General features: G+C 49.1%; 2 protein-coding genes across 9 annotated transcripts; one reads left to right on the top strand and one right to left on the bottom strand.

Moving 5' to 3' along the window:
- Positions 1–534: 534 nt before the first annotated feature.
- Positions 535–13,760, bottom strand: LOC122379741 (retinol dehydrogenase 13-like). 8 transcript variants are annotated; one of them, XM_043362157.1, is made up of 8 exons: positions 13,688–13,760; positions 12,078–12,213; positions 11,777–11,942; positions 11,195–11,303; positions 3,288–3,433; positions 2,516–2,684; positions 1,835–2,042; positions 535–876 (listed from the first exon to the last, which is right to left on the bottom strand). In XM_043362157.1, exons 2-8 carry the CDS (start codon positions 12,152–12,154, stop codon positions 597–599), a joined length of 1,155 nt encoding a protein of 384 aa, XP_043218092.1. In that variant the 5' UTR covers positions 12,155–12,213; positions 13,688–13,760; the 3' UTR covers positions 535–596. The 8 variants fall into 8 exon arrangements, with proteins under 8 accessions (XP_043218092.1, XP_043218087.1, XP_043218093.1 ...); XM_043362152.1 differs by having other exon boundaries at positions 12,078–12,166; positions 13,688–13,756; XM_043362158.1 differs by lacking the exon at positions 13,688–13,760 and adding an exon at positions 13,478–13,586.
- Positions 13,761–19,588: 5,828 nt separating this feature from the next.
- On the top strand, positions 19,589–20,869 carry LOC122379721 (translation initiation factor IF-2-like). Its single transcript, XM_043362126.1, has one exon. It carries the CDS (start codon positions 19,589–19,591, stop codon positions 20,867–20,869), a length of 1,281 nt encoding a protein of 426 aa, XP_043218061.1.

Here is a 20,869-nt window from a genome sequence, read left to right on the forward strand (position 1 = left end):
CACAAACATTGGCAAGTGTGGCCAAACACCCCCCCCCCACACACCTCACCCGGGAGAAAATAAACGATATAAATTGCTATAACTAATCTCACTGAGCTAAATGCGATCGTGACCACTTACAAGAATCATATTCGAGTCGACACAGAAAGACCAGCGATTCGCAGCAGGCCCCCTAGCCACAGATATGTGACTGTGAGCGATAAGGCAACCAGCGCGGCGCGTCCCTGACCCGGTCAAACGCGTCTGTAGCGAGTGTGAGGCCAGAGAGATATACTGTGCCGCTGAGCCTGGGTGTGCGGCGGCACAGTCTACCGTTGAGGCCAGAGGGATGTGCTGTGCCGCTGAGCCTGGGTGTGAGACGGCGCAGTCTACCGCTCCAGTCAAACGCTGGGCCGTCGGGGGGCGAACATCACTTAGTAGGTGAGTGTACACCCAGCCGACGGAGCGACTCAAGCGACGCACCAGTGTCAATTATTCATCGACGACTGTACGCTTGTGTTCACCAAATGCCCCCATCGGCACATAATTGACCAATTCACAGGGTGCTTTCAACAGCACGTTTATTCAAATTCCACCTTCGACTATTGACTAGCACGCTACGATGCCACGCTGGTAACCGTCGCCGCTGCCAGGGTCACATCGACGGGAACGTCAGTGGCCGCGCCGGTGGAGTCTGTGGACGTGGACTCTGTGGGTGTGGACTCTGTGGACGCGGACTCTGTGGGTGTGGACTCTGTGGAAGTTTGGGCGGACTCGGCGGGCGCGGGTCTGCTGGGTCCGGCCGTCAGACCCGTCCACCGTGCACTGGTGGCCCAGAGGCGCGCTCCCAGCCGCTCGTTCAGCGCCTCCTCAGCTATCGTGGTGCCCTCGCACTCACTACCGAAAAGGGAGGGAAACTGTCAGACACGAGCCAAAGACAGCAATATCGGCACTCGTTTATACATAACGTGTTTCGATACGCGACATTACCTCGCACCCACTGCCGGCGCCGGAGGGAAATGTCACAGACGGCACGGGCATGTCACTCCTCAGTCCTTATCATATTGATCACACAACTCCGGTATACAAACAACTACACTCGTTTACACTCATTTCCGACACGACACAACTGTCACATAAATGTCATAGAAAGCACGGGCCAGTGTCACCATTTGATGCATTCATGTACATTGTACACAACTCCTGAAGGCCACAACACATCGCAACTATATAACCATCACTTATTACTGTGTGACATAAAAGCTGCAGACCCACATCGTTACCTCAGACTAGGGTTGTTGAAACTGTACCTACCTACTAACTATGATGAAACCCACCATACACAACGACCGTAAACGAACAAAACGACCGGCCGGCGATAGGCGACCGTCCCCGCTCGCTTGATGCACTACCCAGCCGTTCCCTGCTCACCGTATGCACTCCCCTGTCGATCCCCTCTCACCTAACGTACTGCCCTGTCGTTTCCCTCTCACATAACGTACTCCCCTGTCGATCCCCTCCCACCTAATTAGTGATGTCAATTATAGAAAATATGAATACCAATTCCAAACCAAATACCAACATAAACCGTGAAGAAATACCGATACCGAACCAACTTCATAACATGAGGGAAATACCGACTTTTAACCAATTTCTCAGCCTCTTATACATAAGTGAGGGTTCATAATACCAACAAAATACCAAGTACATTAGGATTGAAATACCAAATACCAAGTTGGTATCGGTTTCGTATCGGTATACCAAAAAATTGGCATCCGATTGACATCTCTACACCTAATGCACTCCCCTGTCGTTCCCCTCTCACATACGTACTCCCCCACCGTTCCCCTCTCACCTAATGTACTCGCCGGTCCTCTCACTGAGCGAAGGCTCGGCGGCGGCGTACACGACTGCTGTGGCGCCCTGGGCGGGTGTCCTGAGCACGAACCACTGCAGGGGCTTCACTACGACCGCCGCCAGCCAGCTGTTGTAGAAGCTCATGTGGCGACTCAGCTCGGTGGCGGTGAGGCCCGGGTGGACGGCGTTACACGTCACACCCGTGCCTGCGGGGAAAAGAGGGGCGTCACCGGTTATGTGTCAGGGGTTACCTCACAGGTTAGGCAAGCCATGGGTCAGCATCTAAGGGGTTAGGGCAGGAGTTTGGTCACGGATCGGGTGTCGTGCCAGTAGCCGGGTCGTAAGTCAGCGCCATGTTTATCAGTAAGAAACAGTGACGAAAATTTGTCAGCAACGCATGGTCTTCAATAAGCGCGTGGTATAAACGAACAAATGCCTATATCAATACAGTTCAGACAGTTTTAGCATGTTGTCCGTATCCGGAAATGTCTCCGTCACTAAACCCCAGTAGCTACTTCGTCCAACTGACCCACCTTTGGGCCTCCTGGCCAGCGGCCTCAGCAGTTCCGATCTCATCTGACCCACCTCTAAGCTTGACCAACCCCGTCAGCTCCGCTCTAATCTGACCCACCTTTGAGTCTTCCGACCCTCCCGTCCCCTTCGTTCTCATCTGACCCACCTTTGAGCCTCCTGGCCAGCTCCACGGTGAATATCATGTTGGCCAGCTGACTGTTGTTGTACGCCTCGACGGGCGAGTACTCCTTATCGCTGTTGAGGTCCTTGAAGTCGATGGCGCCGCGGCGGTGCGCCACACTGACGAGGTTCACCACCCGGCTGGGAGCACTGCTCTGTGGAAACAGGACAGGAGTGTGACTGTGACTGAGACTGTGAATGTATGTGACTGTGACTGTGACTGAGACCGCGGCGGTGCGTCACGCTGACGAGGTTCACCACCTGGCTGGGTGCGCTGCTCTGTGGGACAGGACTGTGACTGTGGCTGTGACTGTGACTGAGTGTTAGTGACTGTGACTGTGACTGTGTGACTGTGACTGAGACCACGCCGGTGTGCCACACTGACGAGGTTCACCACTCGGCTGGGCGCGCTGCTCTGTGGGGGCCGGGAGGGGACGATGTCGTAAGGACGGGACGATATAATCGCAGCAGAGCCGCATGATTACGGACAGGAAACTTACAAATGGTTCTGTCTCTCTGGTTGAATGCGAATTTTGTGACAATGCAACTCGTCCGTGTGCTAAGCTCTAACGTATAACTGACCTTGTTCAATAATTACGGCGACCATACGAGCACATGCAAGACGGTTTAAAGTGCAGATAAATGAATAAATTGTTATGCGTTTCAATTCAACATTCAGGGTAAGGTGCAACTGCAAAGTTATCCTAATGACAGCATTCATTCTTATTGAATTGACCTTAATAATTTAGAAAACTAACCTTTAGTTTGTCGAGCAGAAGGTTCGTCAGCAGAAAGTGCCCCATGTGGTTGACACCCAGCTGAAGTTCAATACCTTCGAGAGTCACCAGCCGCGGGCAGCGCATTACGCCAGCATTGTTCACCAGAACATCCAGACGCGGCTCAGCTGGTGTTGGAAAACACATATTAGATGTCATAATATGACGGCATGATGCACCTGACCAGGGCAGAATATTAGCAGTAATAATTTAACCCGCGCCGTGCTGGTGGCCTGAACTTTCCGCCGAGTGCTGGGGGGGGGGGGCGTTTTCACGCCCCCCTGTCTAACTCGGCTCCTGGGCCACGTAGCGACACGCGGTAAGCGGCAATCGAAAGAGCGTCAAAAATAAGGACGAAAACACTTCGGTCATTTTTTGGGTCAGGTCAAAGGTCAGGTCACCAGAGGTCACCAAAGGTAAAATGTTGACTATTTCAACATTTTGGAAACTGCCAACGGCTATCTCGGGAACCGATAGAGCTACAGCGCCGCAGAAAAGCGCATTCGATAGCCCTTTTACAGACCTTTCTGAGTAATGTTCTCAGATTTGACCTCAGGTCAACGGTTTAGCCTCCAGAGGGCAAAAACTCCAAAAATAGCCGTTTTTACGAAAAACGTTTTTTCGTCAATAACTTTTGACTCATAAGCGCCATGACATTACTTTTGCCAGCATCGTGTTCCTCTTGTCAAGACGCGTCGAATGAACTATTTGTTGACCTTGAAAGGTCATTTTGAAAATTTGACCTCAGGTCAAGGTCATGACCTGACCGAAAAGGGTCATGTTGCATATCAGCCGATCCGTATCGTCGAGCTGAACACATCTGACGTGTTTTCACCGCTCTAGCACGTCTCTATCAAAAGTTATAGCCAAAAAACTGCTGGCGACCGTTCATGACCTGAGATGACCTCAGGGGCACACAGAGGGGTCACAGGTGCATTTTTCCTATTCAGTGTGTCATGTTTACCTATGAACCGATGTTTGAGAGCGTTTTGAACGATATTCGTCCAAAAGAGGCGCATTTCAATTTTCTCCCATTGACTTATAATGGAGAGGTCGCAAAATTGACCTGACCTTAGGTCACAGATATCAAAAATCCGAGATAAACATTTTATACATACTGTTACTCATATCAATCGCTGAAAGTTTCAAAGTGATCGTTCAGTCGGTGTAGCTATAGCGAGCCTTTGAACTTTTTCTGAGGTAAGGTCACTTGACGTGACCTGGTGACCTGACCTTGAACGGCCTAGGTCTGAAATTTTCACAACATGTGCGGAAATGATGTAGGAACACGTGTACCAAAAACGGCGGCGCGCACGCCGCCGTTTTTGAGATATTCGCGAAAAACCTGAGGGGGGGGGGCGTAAAAACGCCCCCCCCAGCACGGCGCGGGTTAACATAGCATACTACTACCTACTATCTGACTTGTACACTAAGACACGGAGTATCGGGCTCGCTCGCAAAATACCGACAAAAGCATGAGGCATAATTTTTACTTGATGAGCATGGCTAACATAAAAGAATGAAATAAAACCTGTAAGGCAAAGGAACATGATAGAGTAATGCGTGGTTCACACCGGATCCGTAATGACGCCGTAACCGTTACGGCCGTAATGAGCTAGACATTTCTCAAGATTCCCCAAGCATTGCGACTTTTCTAGACGAAGTTGAAATGTGGCAACCAGCCGCCGTAAACTGGCAGCGTCCACCGTACTCGTTACGGAACGTAACAGAAGTTGGGAAAATTGAACTTTTCGGCCCGATCGGCGCCGTAATGACTTTTGTTGACATGTATCTCCAAAACGGTTTGACTGTTTGATGAGCGGTCGTCTTTGGAGAGGGGATGTATCCTTTCTTCATGGAACTGTGCTATCCATAAAACTCATGAGTGCCTGTTACAGCGCGTGCCACGTGCGACGTGAGAGGTTCCGGAAGAGCTCGTCATTTCATAACTCGGGAACGGCTGAAGCGATACAGCTCAAAATTTGTTTGTTGTTTTGGCTGGGTGCACACTACACATCCGGTGACCTTTGAACGGTTTTGAATTCCTTTCAGCGCGTGCGCACGTGCACACCCCTTTTTAATGCCTCGGGATCTGCTGGGCCGATAGCGCTCATAATTTGTATGCTAGAGGACACCATGTAAATATGAATATTGCACGGGCTGGCAAAGACATTGATTTGCACGTGCGCACGTGCGTACCCCTTTTTCATATCTGTGGATCGGCTGGGCCGAAAGTGCTTATATCAAGTATGCTGAATGATAACATGCTTATATGTAGAATTTACACGTCGGCAAAGCATTGATCAGCACGTGCACACGTGCGCACCCCTTTTTCATATCTCGGGATCGGCTGGGCCGATAGCGCTCACATTTGGACTTTGGTATGCTGAATGACACCACGCATATAAAGTATGCAGATTGCAAAGGTCCGCGAGAGTATTGGTCGGCACATGCCCACGTGCCCACCCCTTCTCACATGTTGCGATTGATTGGGCTGGTCTGGGTAGCGGGTAGCGGTCTGCTCGTGTGCAAGTGCGGACCTTTCTACCTGAAAAAAATCGTATCAACTCGCCGACTGATTTTAGGCATTATTTCATGTAGGTATGCCTTCAGTATGTCACAACGTACTTTGTATCTCTTGAGTGACGTACATAAAATTCATGTTCCGTAATTACATTTCACTCGTTTATTTAAAGATAACATTTCCTTCGTAGGCCTAGCCTAGCCCTAATCATGTAGGTATGTTACAGGTCAAGTTCTAAGTCCACAAAATGAATTCAAATACATAGATTCTCGTGCCACGTCTTTTATGCAGTTCTGAGTCAACTTCGCTGCCCATATTGCCCCTGCTAGACTTGATGCTTGGACGGACACTGCACCGCCTCTTCGCAAGCCAATTGAGCAAACTGTACGATGCGTACGTTGATCTTGCCCATGGATAGCAGCGATTCACGAGTGTAGAAAATGAACTTCAGCGTTGACCAGCATAGACATGTTTTCTTGTTTATGCCAAAAAAGGATAAAAAATTATCTGTATAGTATCATGCCAACAATTGTAGTTAATTAACAATGATATGCCTCCATACAATTATAAACCACTATGCAAAAGTGATAGGAATAAATTTAAAAAGAAGAGAGCAAAACCAATTAAAATTCTGACGCACCGATATTAAGAAACAGCTGTTAGCTTTATCCCATTTTTCGATTGTTTATAAGCAAAATAGTTTTGGCGCACTTGATTCGAAGGACGGCGCTCAACATGGCAATTCCCGGTGCACACCGAATCACTAATGCGTGGTTCACACCGGATCCGTAATGACCGTTACGTGCCGTAATGAATACGTCGGCGATTAAATAATATCTTGAAAGTGGAGGGCACAATGCAACGCGCATGCGTAGTTCGATTTTTTGGCGACGTAACGCCGTATTCGTTACGGATTCGGTGTGCACCGGGAATTGCCATGTTGAGCGCCGTCCTTCGAATCAAGTGCGCCAAAACTATTTTGCTTAAAAACAATCGAAAAATGGGCTAAAGCTAAGAGCTGTTTCTTAATATCGGTGCGTCAAAATTTTAATTGGTTTTGCTCTCTTCTTTTTAAATTTATTCGATCACTTTTGCATAGTGGTTTATAATTGTATGGAGGCATATCATTGTTAATTAACTACAATTGTGGGCATATGATACTTTACAGACAATCTTTTATCCTTTTTTGGCATAAACAAGAAAACATGCCTATGCTGGTCAACGCTGAAGTTCATTTTCTACACTCGTGAATCGCTGCTATCCATGGGCAAGGTCAACGTACGCATCGTACAGTTTGCTCAATTGGCTTGCGAAGAGGCGGTGCAGTGTCCGTCCAAGCATCAAGTCTAGCAGGGGCAATATGGGCAGCGAAGTTGACTCAGAACTGCATAAAAGACGTGGCACGAGAATCTATGTATTGGAATTTATTTTGTGGACTTTGAACTTGACCTGAAACATACCTACATGATTTAGGGCTAGGCTAGGCCTACGAAGAAAATGTAATCTTTAAATAAACGAGTGAAATGTAATAACGGAACATGAATTTTATGTACGTCACTCAAGAGATACAAAGTAGGTTGTGACATACTGAAGGCATACCTACATGAAATAATGCCTAAAAATCAGTCGGCGAGTTGATACGATTTTTTTCAAGTAGAAAGGTCCGCACTTGCACACGAGCAGACCGCTACCCGCTACCCAGACCAGCCCAATCAATCGCAACATGTGAGAAGGGGTGGGCACGTGCGCATGTGCCGACCAATACTCTCGCTGACCTTTGCAATCTGCATACTTTATATGCGTGGTGTCATTCAGCATACCAAAGTCCAACTGTGAGCGCTATCGGCCCAGCCGATCCCGAGATATGAAAAAGGGGTGCGCACGTGCGCACGTGCCGATCAATACCTTTGCCGACCTGTGAATTCTACATATAAGCATGTTATCGTTCAGCATACTTGATGTAAGCACTTTCGGCCCAGCCGATCCCCAGATATGAAAAAGGGGTGCGCACGTGCGCACGTGCAGATCAATGCTTTTGCTGACCTGTGCAATCTGCAAATAAACTTGGTGTCATTCAGCATACTTAATATGAGCGCTATCGGCCCAGCCGATCCCAAGATGCCAAAAAGGGGTACGCACGCGCGCACGTGCAGACCAATGCCTTTGCCGATCTGTTCAATCTTCATATGTACATGGTGTCATTCAGCACACCAAATATGAACGCGATCGGCCCAGCCGATCCCCAGATATGAAAAAGGGGCACGCACGTGCGCACGTGCAGATCAATGCTTTTGTCAACCTGTGCAATTTGCATATAAACATGATGTCATTCAGCATACCAAATATGGGCGCGATTGGCACAGCCAATCCCGAAATGTGAAAAAGGGGTGCGCACGTGCGCACGCGCTGAGGCAATTCGAAATCATCCTAAGGTCACGGGATGTGTAGTGTGCACCCAGCCAAAACAACAAATATTGAACCGTTTCCATTCGGCCGTTCCCGAGTTATGGTATGACGAGCTCTTTTGGAACCTCTCTCGTCGCACGTGACACGTGCTGTAACAGGCACTCATGAGTGATATCAATAGCACAGTTCAGGGTAGAAAGGATGCAGCCCCTCCCCAAAGAAGACCGCTCATCAAACAGTCAAACCGTTTTGGAGATACATGTCGATAAAAGTCATTACGGCGGCCGGTCGAGCCGAAAAGTTCAATTTTCCCAACTTCTGTTACGTTCCGTAACGAGTACGGTGGACGCTGCCAGTTTACGGCGACTGGTTGCCACATTTCAACTTCGTCTACAAAAGTCACAATGCTTGGGGAATCTTGAGAAATCTCTAGCTCATTACGTCCGTAACGGTTACGGCGTCATTACGGATCCGGTGTGAACCACGCATAACGAATACGGCGTTACGTCGCCAAAAAATCGAACTACGCATGCGCGTTGCATTGTGCCCTCCACTTTCAAGATATTATTTAATCGCCGACGTATTCATTACGGCACGTAACGGTCATTACGGATCCGGTGTGAACCACGCATAATGCGTGGTTCACACCGGATCCGTAATGACGCCGTAACCGTTACGGACGTAATGAGCTAGAGATTTCTCAAGATTCCCCAAGGATTGTGACTTTTGTAGACGAAGTTGAAATGTGGCAACCAGTCGCCGTAAACTGGCAGCGTCCACCGTACTCGTTACGGAACGTAACAGAAGTTGGGAAAATTGAACTTTTCGGCTCGACCGGCCGCCGTAATGACTTTTATCGACATGTATCTCCAAAACGGTTTGACTGTTTGATGAGCGGTCTTCTTTGGGGAGGGGCTGCATCCTTTCTACCCTGAACTGTGCTATTGATATCACTCATGAGTGGCTGTTACAGCACGTGTCACGTGCGACGAGAGAGGTTCCAAAAGAGCTCGTCATACCATAACTCGGGAACGGCTGAATGGAAACGGTTCAATATTTGTTTGTTGTTTTGGCTGGGTGCACACTACACATCCCGTGACCTTAGGACGATTTCGATTTGCCTCAGCGCGTGCGCACGTGCGCACCCCTTTTTCATATCTCGGGATTGGCTGTGCCAATCGCGCCCATATTTGGTATGCTGTATGACATCATGTTTATATGCAAATTGCACAGGTTGACAAAAACATTGATCTGCACGTGCGCACGTGCGTGCCCCTTTTTCATATCTGGGGATCGGCTGGGCCGATCGCATTCATATTTGGTGTGCTGAATGACACCATGTACATATGAAGATTGAACAGATCGGCAAAGGCATTGGTCTGCACGTGCGCGCGTGCGTACCCCTTTTTGGCATCTTGGGATCGGCTGGGCCGATAGCGCTCATATTAAGTATGCTGAATGACACCAAGTTTATTTGCAGATTGCACAGGTCAGCAAAAGCATTGATCTGCACGTGCGCACGTGCGCACCCCTTTTTCATATCTGGGGATCGGCTGGGCCGAAAGTGCTTATATCAAGTATGCTGAATGATAACATGCTTATATGTAGAATTCACAAGTCGGCAAAGGTATTGATCGGCACGTGCGCACGTGCGCACCCCTTTTTCATATCTCGGGATCGGCTGGGCCGATAGCGCTCACATTTGGACTTTGGTATGCTAAATGACACCACGCATATAAAGTATGCAGATTGCAAAGGTCAGCGAGAGTATTGGTCGGCACATGCGCACGTGCCCACCCCTTCTCACATGTTGCGATTGATTGGGTTGGTCTGGGTAGCGGGTAGCGGTCTGCTCGTGTACAAGTGCGGACCTTTCTACTTGAAAAAAAAAATCGTATCAACTCGCCGACTGATTTTTAGGCATTATTTCATGTAGGTACCTATGCCTTCAGAATGTCACAACCTACTTTGTATCTCTTGAGTGACGTACCTACATAAAATTCATGTTCCGTAATTACATTTCACTCGTTTATTTAAAGATAACATTTCCTTCGTAGGCCTAGCCTAGCCCTAATCATGTAGGTATGTTACAGGTCAAGTTCAAAGTCCACAAAATAAATTCCAATACATAGATTCTCGTGCCACGTCTTTTATGCAGTTCTGAGTCAACTTCGCTGCCCATATTGCCCCTGCTAGACTTGATGCTTGGACGGACACTGCACCGCCTCCTCGCAAGCCAATTGAGCAAATTGTACGATGCGTACGTTGATCTTGCCCATGGATAGCACCGATTCACGAGTGTAGAAAATGAACTTCAGCGTTGACCAGCATGGGCATGTTTTCTTGTAATTTATGCCAAAAAAGGATAAAAGATTCTCTGTATAGTATCATGCCCACAATTGTAGTTAATTAACAATGATATGCCTTCATACAATTATAAACCACTATGAAAAAGTGATAGGAATAAATTTAAAAAGAAGAGAGCAAAACCAATTAAAATTCCGACGCACCGATATTAAGAAACAGCTCTTAGCTTTAGCCCATTTTTCGATTGTTTATAAGCAAAACAGTGTTGGCGCACTTGATTCGAAGGACGGCGCTCAACATGGCAACTCCCGGTGCACACCGAATCCGTAACGAATACGGCGTTACGTCGCCAAAAAATTGAACTACGCATGCGCGTTGCATTGTGCCCTCCACTTTCAAGATATTATTTAATCGCCGACGTATTCATTACGGCACGTAACGGTCATTACGGATCCGGTGTGAACCACGCATAAGTCTCCACTCTACACTAGCTTAACAGATTTCAGGGATGTAAATTGTTAGCTTTATCGATCTAAACAGCTAATAATCAGACAAGCCTTTGCACGAGTAAGCTTACATGTAAACTGTTGAGACGGTGAGTAATGAGCATGCCTTGCAGTGACAAGCCATAAGATAAAAGACCAATACATACTTTTATTGAAGACTTCAGCGAACTTTCTGATCGATTCTTGCGACGCCAGATCGCAGTGCCTGCAGTATACGTATTTGTTGGAAGTCTCCAGTACGATGAACTTTCGGGCCTGCAACGAATGAAGAATGCATAGAAATGTATTCACCTAACGCTGCTGCAACACGAATGTAAGTACACCGTGTATGCCAAAGGTAACTAGGTTGAACATCCATAAGTTACACTTATAACTGCGCTTAGATGGAACACATTCCAGTGTTCTTATCGACTAATAGGCTCAAAGGCGATGAGTATGCAACAACATAGGAGGTAACGAAACCACATTACTATAATTCATCAATAAATCTCAAACAAACATTGAACACAAAGCATCATGTCGGGAACCGATACACACAGAACAAGCTAGCGCGGTCTCAGGACACTCTGTCCCGTCGCCGAGTAATTCTACCGACCAGATTTCAAAATTTCCGCCATTCATGCTTTTCACGATAAGCCATGCGTTGGCCGAAGAAACTGTTAAAACCCCAACGCATTCTTTCCCCCTCCCACAGACCTCCTCCTTCCCCTCAGCTGCGACTGGCGTACCTCCTCACATTTGGTCATGTCTCGGCAGGCGAGCAGGACGCGCGCGCCGCGCCGGGCGCAGTCGAGCGCCGTCTCTCGGCCGATGCCCGTGTTGGCGCCCGTCACCACCACCGTGCGGCCGTCCAGCCGGGCGTCCGTGCTAAACTTGGGCGCCGTGCCTGCGTCCCTGGAGGCGCGGTAACATAGTCAGGTGAACGAGACTGGAAGTGGAGACTGGTCTCAATCAGTGGGAATGACAGAAAACTGCACGTGCGCGTATAGGTACACTTCACTTGAATGCAATGGTTCATTGGTTACTCACCTAAGAAGCACCGTTCCACCAACCACAGTGCCTACCACTGAGGCAGCCAGAAGACCCTTCTTCATCAAGCTATTCATGTTTGCTTGGTACTAAGGGAGCAGAAGGTATAGGTATAATTCCTTAGAAGTTATATCAACTGAAATATGCAGCAAGATATTAGGACCAATTGTATTCCTAGCCTAGGTACACCATATTATCATCCATTTCACAGGAGCAAAATGTGCTAAAAGCAGTACAAAATTAGGCATTACATTACCCATGGTCCTCGATAATTCACCTTCAATATAGTTTTGTAAAGCATCTTCAATTTATTAGTTATGATTAAAAGTAATGATATAATTTATAGTTGTATAAGGCCTGGCTTCCCTAAGACTCAAACACTTAATCAAAATGTTTCATTATACACTTTTAAATATCACAAGACACAACCTAGAGGGTCTTATTTGCTCTCAAATTCGTGCTGTGTTCAAAGAGACAATTACAGCAAGTTGAACATTAAAAAACGAACTATAGATAGGTTACTGAGAAGTCCACATTATATATATATAGGTTGTGAACTGCAGTCCATGGTAAACACTTAAAAGGACCCCCCACCTTCAAAAAAATAATGAATTAGCATAAAAGTGGTGTTGTATCACTTAGATTAGAGTGAGCAAAAATGAATATCTAGGTACCAAACCAAATTTCATTGAAAAATATCAACTGGTTTTTGAGATCTCAGACAATTACTTTTGTTTATTTTTTTTAGCCTTCGCTGTTCCCACAACATCATTTTGAAGTGATAATTTGATATTATTGAAGTGCTGCACTGCAGATGTTGTGCGTACTGCGCAAACAACATATACCAACACTGCTTCACAAAGATGTCAGTATAAGATTCTAAAATCACCAGGTCTGTGCTGAGATCACTAGCTCAGAGGGGACGACGGTGAAAACAGGGCGCCTGGGCCCTGGGGCGATTTGATCAAGGTTCGTTAAATTTACACGTGACGTTTGGGATATAGAAGGCCCATGGAGCGGGAGAAGTTCCAAATGTCACGTGACTAATATGCCCTCTGGCGCCCTGTTTTCACCGGCGTCCCTCAGAGGGGGCAATCAAATGCATTAGCCCCTCTGAATCCAAAGTGCTGCAACTTTGAAAATAAATATCTCCAAATGAATGCCCTTCTCGATGTTGTGAGCGCCCTAACTGGCAATTGCAGGCCAGGGACCCTAATTTGGTTATCTCAACTCAAAACTAATGATCAAGGTGGGATCATTAGTTAGGGATCAAGGTGGGATGGTCACTTCAAGCGTCAAAGTTGGTACCTATGTAAAAATTGGTCAGGAATCGCATTCGTAACAGCATATGATGCATGCAAAGCAGTTCAAGGAATCAGTTTATGCAATTGTATACGCACTAGCAAAATCCAATAAAAAAATATCATACGGTTACGCCCAGGTTACGCCCATGTTACGCCACAGAGCCTCAGACCACTCAAACAAAAGATGACAGGGCCTAAAAGAAAGGCAGTTGGAATACTGTTCAATTTTTATCGCATCAGCAGGCTAGCAATGAAAGTTGTGTAAAGAATCGAATAGCTGTAGAGGATTTTATTTTTACTACCTACTTTCTGCTCTTTTGAACACTTTGTATACTGTATCACAAGGTATATAAAAACACTCTGTATCATACACAGGGGAGCAATGCCGCTTCAACCCTATTGGCCGTAGTGTCTAACGGTGGCGGCCATATTGCGCAGACCAGAAACCGGCTGCCGCCTGTGTTGAGGAATAGGGAATTCGGGACCTCGATTTACGTTTGCGGCCGCCGTATCCGTTACGTTCAAGTTATGTAGATACGGAACCCGGCATCTTACGTAGAATTGAGTGGGAAACACGATCGTATCTTCAGAATTCCTCAAATTCACTCGCCTGACCTACATTTGCCCCGGCCGAGGGGGTTGATTGAACCCACCTCGCTAATGCACCGCTAATTAAACTAGAATTAAGCGGTAAAGTGGTCGTATGCGGCAAAGTATAATGCAGAGTGACTGGTAGGAACCCGCTGTAAGGGTCTCAGGTCAACCGGTGACCTCTGAGGTCAGGTCAAGTGATGTAAGGCAGGGGTTCGGTTTTTGGTAAATAACTTCGCCAAAAATGGCCGTAGAGCCGCGATTTTGGCATCATCGTGTTCAGCTAGCTCAGGCGCATCGAGTGATATACTTTTTGTTCGGGTCAGGTCAACTTAGGGTGTTGACCTCAGGTCAAGGTCAGGTCAGCACCCCCAGGTCACGAAGTTGGTCGAAAGAGGTCATGTCGCATATCATTCGATTCGGCAGGTCTTCCTGAGACCATTGGTGGCTTTCCCGACTCGCTAGCTCAATTTGATCGGGAGTTATTGAAGAAAAATGGTGACCCTTGTGACGTCACAAATGACGTCACGCAAGGGCAACAATGCAAATATGAAGCATAGAACCTTGCAAAGAGTGCATGAAATCATGATTTTATATGCTTGAGATAGTTTCAGATCATTCTCGGCGCCAAAATAACAATTTTCATATTTCCCCATTGACTTATAAGGGTTTAACGTATTAGTTCCTAATAGCTGATGATTTTTAAGGATTTCATCTTGTTCTCCACTCAATTCTGCGTAAGATGCCGGGTTCCGTGTCCACATAGCTTGAGCGTAACGGATGCAGCGACCGCAAACGTAAATCGAGGTCCCGAATTCCCTATTCCCCAGCACAGGCGGCGGCCGCTTTCTGGTCTGCGCAACATGGCGGCACCGTTGGACACCATTTGGCGGCCGATGCGCATTCCACATTATAGAGTTCAGTGGTATCATACTACTTTGAATGTAACACCTGCGCCATTTTTCTATCGGAATAAAAAAGGAAGACGCTACTAATTTGTGTTTTTTTTCCTTTTGATAGTTCGTGAAATCTGCATACCGTTATATAAAGGTATAAGGTAGATAAATTTTGCACCTCAAAACCCATATGATCTGTATTCGAGCGTCCAGAAATCTTTTTGAGCCACTTGCTTCCACGTGATTCACTAGTATCGGATCTGATTCCAATATCTTCACTAACGAGTAACGAGTAACGCCATGATCGAGGGTTTCCAGGCCCAGCACACTCTGTTCGAGCTCCAACTGCCACACAGATCACCCCGAAGTCCGAACTACGAGTCTCCACTCTTCACTGCATGTAGCACAAATACCAGATTATATCCAATGTCTACTTTGCACGTAAGCGCCGTGATTGATCATCTGCCGTCGACATGCTGACGCGTTCTTTTCTCCACTGCCCGTTCCAAAGCCAGCAGCAGAGATATGAGACGTTCGGGATGGATTTGGACCGTGGACGTCTCTCTCCTCCGTCGGCGGAATCCCAGACCGATGCCGCTGACCAGTGCCGGGAACGCGGCGCCGAGCGTCAGCACCAGGGCCAGCAGCCACATACCTGCGGCGGAGCGAGGGAAGGCATTAGATTAGCCAGCTCACACACTTTCCTACAGCCGAGCGAGGTGCGAGGGTATCAGGCACGGGTATGGAACAATGCATCAGTATAGTTGGCACCGGGGCACCGTGCCCCCCCCCCCGCTTTGCTTTTGGCATTTTAACATTAGCCCTATGGGCGTTGCATGGAAAGAATGGGACCAAAAGTGACAGTGACCCCCCCCCCCTTTTAATTGAAGGTGTTCCGCTGCTACTGTGCATCAGAACGATTACCAGCCATATCCCTGCAGCGGATGGGGTGAAAAAAATAATCAACACAAAAAATGGGATTGTTGCAGTACACGCTACGTAGAACGTTGCGGATATTTATTCCATAAACATAGCAAATGCCAGCAATGGCATCCGAGCATGAATTATATGGTACCTCATGTCATTAGCCAATTATCATACGAAGTTTTGTTTTAGCAACGCCACGGAAAGGAAAGAACGAACAAACAAAGAAATGACTACATGCGACCGAACGAACTAATGGGAAAAAGCGAAAGAATAACGTAATTACGAGCGAGCGCAGCGAGCGAAGCGAAGTCTTTTCAATATACCGGAAAATCTCAGTATGAGCGGCCCGGCCCGGCCTGGCCTGTAACGCTTTTGAGAGGCTTATATCTCAGCAACCGCTGGACCGATTGGCCTGCGGTCTTTTTTGCTGGGTAGCCCCATCCCTTCTACCCCGTAATTGACTACTTTTGATTCATCTCAGTGACCGTCCTGGCGCGTGCCACGTGAAAAGTCAAGGGTTTTCAAGCAGTTTTGCAAAAGTAGTGATTTTGAGAGGCCCATATCTCAGCAGTGGCTTGAGTGATTGTCTTGCGGTAATTTTTATAGGGTAGCTGGAGTAGTAAAGTAATCTTGGGTAGCTGCATCCCTTCTACCAAAGGTCGGATACTCTTGATTTATGTGAGTGATCTCCACTGCACGTGCAAAATACAAAAAGAAGAGGTGCCAAATTTGTTCCCATTTCAGTAACTCGGTAATTTCTGGGGCGATTTCGCTGAAACTTGGCATATGTACATGTAGGCACCCACCAGGCAATGCATTCCCATGTGTTGCGGTTAGGGTGCTACTGCACGTGCGCACGTGCAGGGGGCGTTTCCAGATCTCGAGAACGGCTGGGCCGATTGCGCTCAAATTTGGTACACGGTTGGGGACCGGTTAGTAGGGTGCCGTGCAAAAGTCAGTTTGGACCCCGTTTGCACGTGCGCACGTGCAGAATGCCGCTTCCAGATCTCAGGAACGGCTGGGCCGATTGCGTTCAAATTTGGTACACCGCTAGCGACCGGTTAGAAGGGTGCTTTGCACAAGCCCGTTGGAAGTACCCTCTCGCCCGTCCGCACGTGCAGCGCTCACTATCTTGCTCGCTCGTTCTTCGCCCAAAAGGCGTTTTACTGGTTTATAAGCCTTGGGTTTATAATGAACGCACTAACGATTCCACCGTCCACGAGTAGACGAACGATCACGGAGTGAATTATTGCATAAAAGAACGAGAAAATGCTTGAATAGGGACACTGCACGGATCCAGAAAGGCACCGTCTTGGTGGCTGTTGGGGCATACACCGCAATTCTTTTCCAAATTAAAAAAAAAAATCGGGAATTTGATTCTTTACGCACTGCTGCAAAGTTCAACACGAGACATTTCTAACAAAAAAATGTTGTTTCATATTTGGATATCTTTTTCCTGGAAATAAAAATCGTAAAATTTCGTCGATTTCGGGCGCTACGAGGAGGGGGGAAATATTTTCCCCAAATGCCCCTGGATCCGTCAGTGAATAGAGATGGATGGATAGTTGGATGGACGAATGAATGAATGACTGACTGACTGTTTTGACTGACTGACTGACTAACTGATTGATTAATTGACTGACTGATTGATTAATTGACGGACTGAATGACTGACTGACTGACTGACTGACTGACTGACTGAATGAATGAATAAATAAATAAATGAATGAATGAATGAATGAATGAATGAATGAATGAATGAATGAATGAATGAATGAACGGATGGATGGATGAATGTATTTATGAATGAATGAATGAATGAATGAATGAATGAATGAATGAATGAATGAATGAAGAATGAGTAATAACCCTTTATCCCCATATTCCTAGTCAATCCCTCCTACTGTTTAGTGTTAATGTTCCGAATGTCCTATATTCCGAGCAGACTTGATCAATGCAACGACAGCCTATGTATTATTGTAGTCACCTTGCGTCTAGTCCAGCTTTTATTCTTGGATGTTGTCTCGGACAGCGGTATCCACAAGCGTGGATATGGATATAGACGTTTGCGATGCACTCACCGTGGGCTCTGAAAATGTCGTGTCGTCTGTGTCGCCCATGCTGTCCAATAGGCACACTCACCGGCTCTGAAGTTGTCGTCCGTGTCGCCGATGTTGAGGCCCATGCTGTCCCCGGCCATTTCCATCATCGACATGGCAGAAGGCGAGGAAGACCACCGACGTTAGCAGAATAAAAGTTAGGTACGCCACGGCCAAGTTCTTGGTCACATAAGCGGTCGTTTAGTCACTCAATTCTTGTAATGAACACCAAAACTTTCGGTATGGTCTTTTTCTTGGTAGGTATTATTTTAGTCTTGGTTTATTCACCCTTGAACTTGTGATCGGTTGTACCAAGAACATCAGTCCCTATCTCATAACTCACAAACACGGGCTGTCATTTACCCAATAAGCTGTTCCACGCTGCTCTCGAAGTAAACGTGTGACTTCCGGGATAATGCACTTAGCTGACTTCCGTATTAGCGCACCGTCTATGTATATCACACAACTGGCGTTCGTCTCACTGAAGTGAAGCCCCGCACTGCACGACCACCTCAATGCACTCCGTTCAGAGATGCAAGACACCCTCATGAACCGTCACGTCACGGCAGAAGTCACGGGTCACGGGCGTGACGGCCGAGCGTCACAGCCGCAATCATCACGGCTATTGAGTGTGACGACACGGCCATGACTGCACAGAGGCAGGGAGGATGTCGTCCGTGCTGAGAGCGCGTCTCGGTGGGCTATGTGGGTTAGAGGTACCGTTTTGCCACGTGCCGAGATCAGGCATTGCGAATTGCGAATCATCAGTTCGTCGCGTGCTGTCGCCGTGGTGTGCTTGTGCCAGAAGTGTTTTACACGTTGCTTTGAAGTTTGAGCATTCGAAATATTGGTGTTTGTAGAGGTATGCGAACAAGACACGGAGTTTATTTTCAGCTTCAGCTTGGTATCCCGCTTCCCATGGTGCTGTAGCAGCCTCACACTTCACAGGATGCCGCCGCCCTGATTTGTATTGAGCTGGAACGGCGTTGCATTGGTGCGGTGATCCGGATACTGCCATGCGCCTACTGCTAGCAACTATTGTCCTAGCGGCATCCTGGCGCCTGTTGGTCTGCCAGTCGGGTCACAGAGTGGCACTGATCAACGCCCTTCGCTCGGGCGTGCGACCTGCCCCGACGCTACTAGTAGCCGGTCAGTCCTCGGCGCCCTCCTCTGCCGCGCACCGACCGCGCCAGCACCACGACCACCACCACCACCAGCAGCACCAGCAGCACCAGCAGCTGGTCGAACAGCTGTTGGCCAGCCCGCTGCTGGCCGGCAGCTCGGTGGTTGAGGCGCGCCCTGTGCTGGGCCCAGCAGCCGGCTCTGTGCCGCTGGTTAGCAGCGCCCAGCTGCAGCAGCAGATGCAGCGACAGCAGGCAGTGATCGTGGGTCTCCCGCTGCAGCAGTACCTGCAACTGCAGGCGGTGGCCAATATGAACCTGCAGCACCTGGCGGCAGCGGCGGCAGAGAGAACGGACCGACCAACGGGACCACCCTCTAGTGATCATCATCTTCCCAGCAGCTCATCATCCTCCCCAGATCCTCACCTCACGGATCATGTCCTTCATTATTCGAGCGACGGTTCTCATCATTCTGACCACGATCAGCTGCCACCTCACAGCGAGCAGCGGCACAATCAGTCGTCGCAACTTCCCGTGGTCATCAGTGATCCAACGAACGCACCACATCCAGCGATGACAGAGTCTGACTCCCTCCCGTCGGCCAATGAAACTCGTCTGGAGGAAGTGTCATCTCCCTCTCGTCCCGAGGAGCCCAGCTCGAGTTCAGATAGCATCCAGCAGAGGACTGGGACGGTGACCTTTCGGCCCGACTACACGGGCGTGGACTACTTTAGTCAGGCGGAGCTGTTCAACCAGCTGACCCCGGCAGAGGCTGCCGAACTGGGCATCACCCGGCCGGGACGGCCGCTGGAGGAGCCCCAGTTGGTGAGCGGGAGTGCCGCCGGCGACCCCGGCACCGGGAACGGTCTTATAGCAGGAGGAAGACCGCAGGAGGGAGCTCAGACGCTCCCATCTGGAAATATCCCGGGGTTGTCCGGAGTCAGCTCGCTAGACGGTGGGGGAGGTGAACACGTGTCTCCTGAACTGTCGCCAGCGTCAACTAGCCCGTCTTCAGCTATTGCTACTCCCTCGCCAGCTATAGTGGACGTCATGTTAGTGGAGAACAGCGCTAACAGGGTGACTGCCGTTGACCTGTCCCGTCCCGCCGGTGCTGCGCCTCACAACGGTCTGACAGCATCTCTGGCCGAGGCTGATTTCGGGGCTCACCACCCGAGCGTCGCTCTGGGCCCGGTGGCGGTGCCGGCAGACAGCGACCGCGGAGGGGGAGGTGGTCCTGGTGGCGACTCTGCGGCCGTGAGCGGTCCTCTGATCAGCGGACCCGGTCCGCTGAGACCACTCATGACCCACAATCGTCCCACCAACACCGTGCAGTCGTCCTGCAGTAACGCCGGCGGCACGTGTCACGCGACCGCTTCAGTCGGTGGTGGAGGGAGCAGCGGAGAGAGCGGCTCCGGAGGAGTCGGACCCGTGGCGCCGCCGAGACCAGCGCGGCCGCAGCAGATGGGCGCTGGGATACAGGTGGTGCCAGCAGCCACCTTCAGCCGGCCCATCCTCCAGGACCAGCACATGGGGAACGGGAACGGCCGGCCGACAGCAGCTCCGACCACCTCCCCCACCACCACGAGCCGTCCCTCCACGCGTCCCTCCAGCCGTCCCTCCACCCGACCCTCCAGCCGGCCGCAGACAGACGCCGAGCGGACCAACGCGCTGGCTGCGGCCATCCGCAACCCGCTGATGCTGGCCATCGGTCTGGTGGCCGTGATGTCGGCAGCCTACCTGGCCATCGCTATGGAGGAGAACAACAGCCTGCAGGCGTTCCAGGCGGCGCAGCTGCAGGCGCAGCAGGACGAATTCGCGGCCAGCCAGGCGGCGGCGGCGGCGGCCGGGAGGTGA

Source organism: Amphibalanus amphitrite, unplaced genomic scaffold (assembly GCF_019059575.1).
Source record: "Amphibalanus amphitrite isolate SeventyFive unplaced genomic scaffold, NRLGWU_Aamphi_draft 000083F_arrow, whole genome shotgun sequence".
Lineage (NCBI taxonomy): Eukaryota > Metazoa > Arthropoda > Thecostraca > Balanomorpha > Balanidae > Amphibalanus > Amphibalanus amphitrite.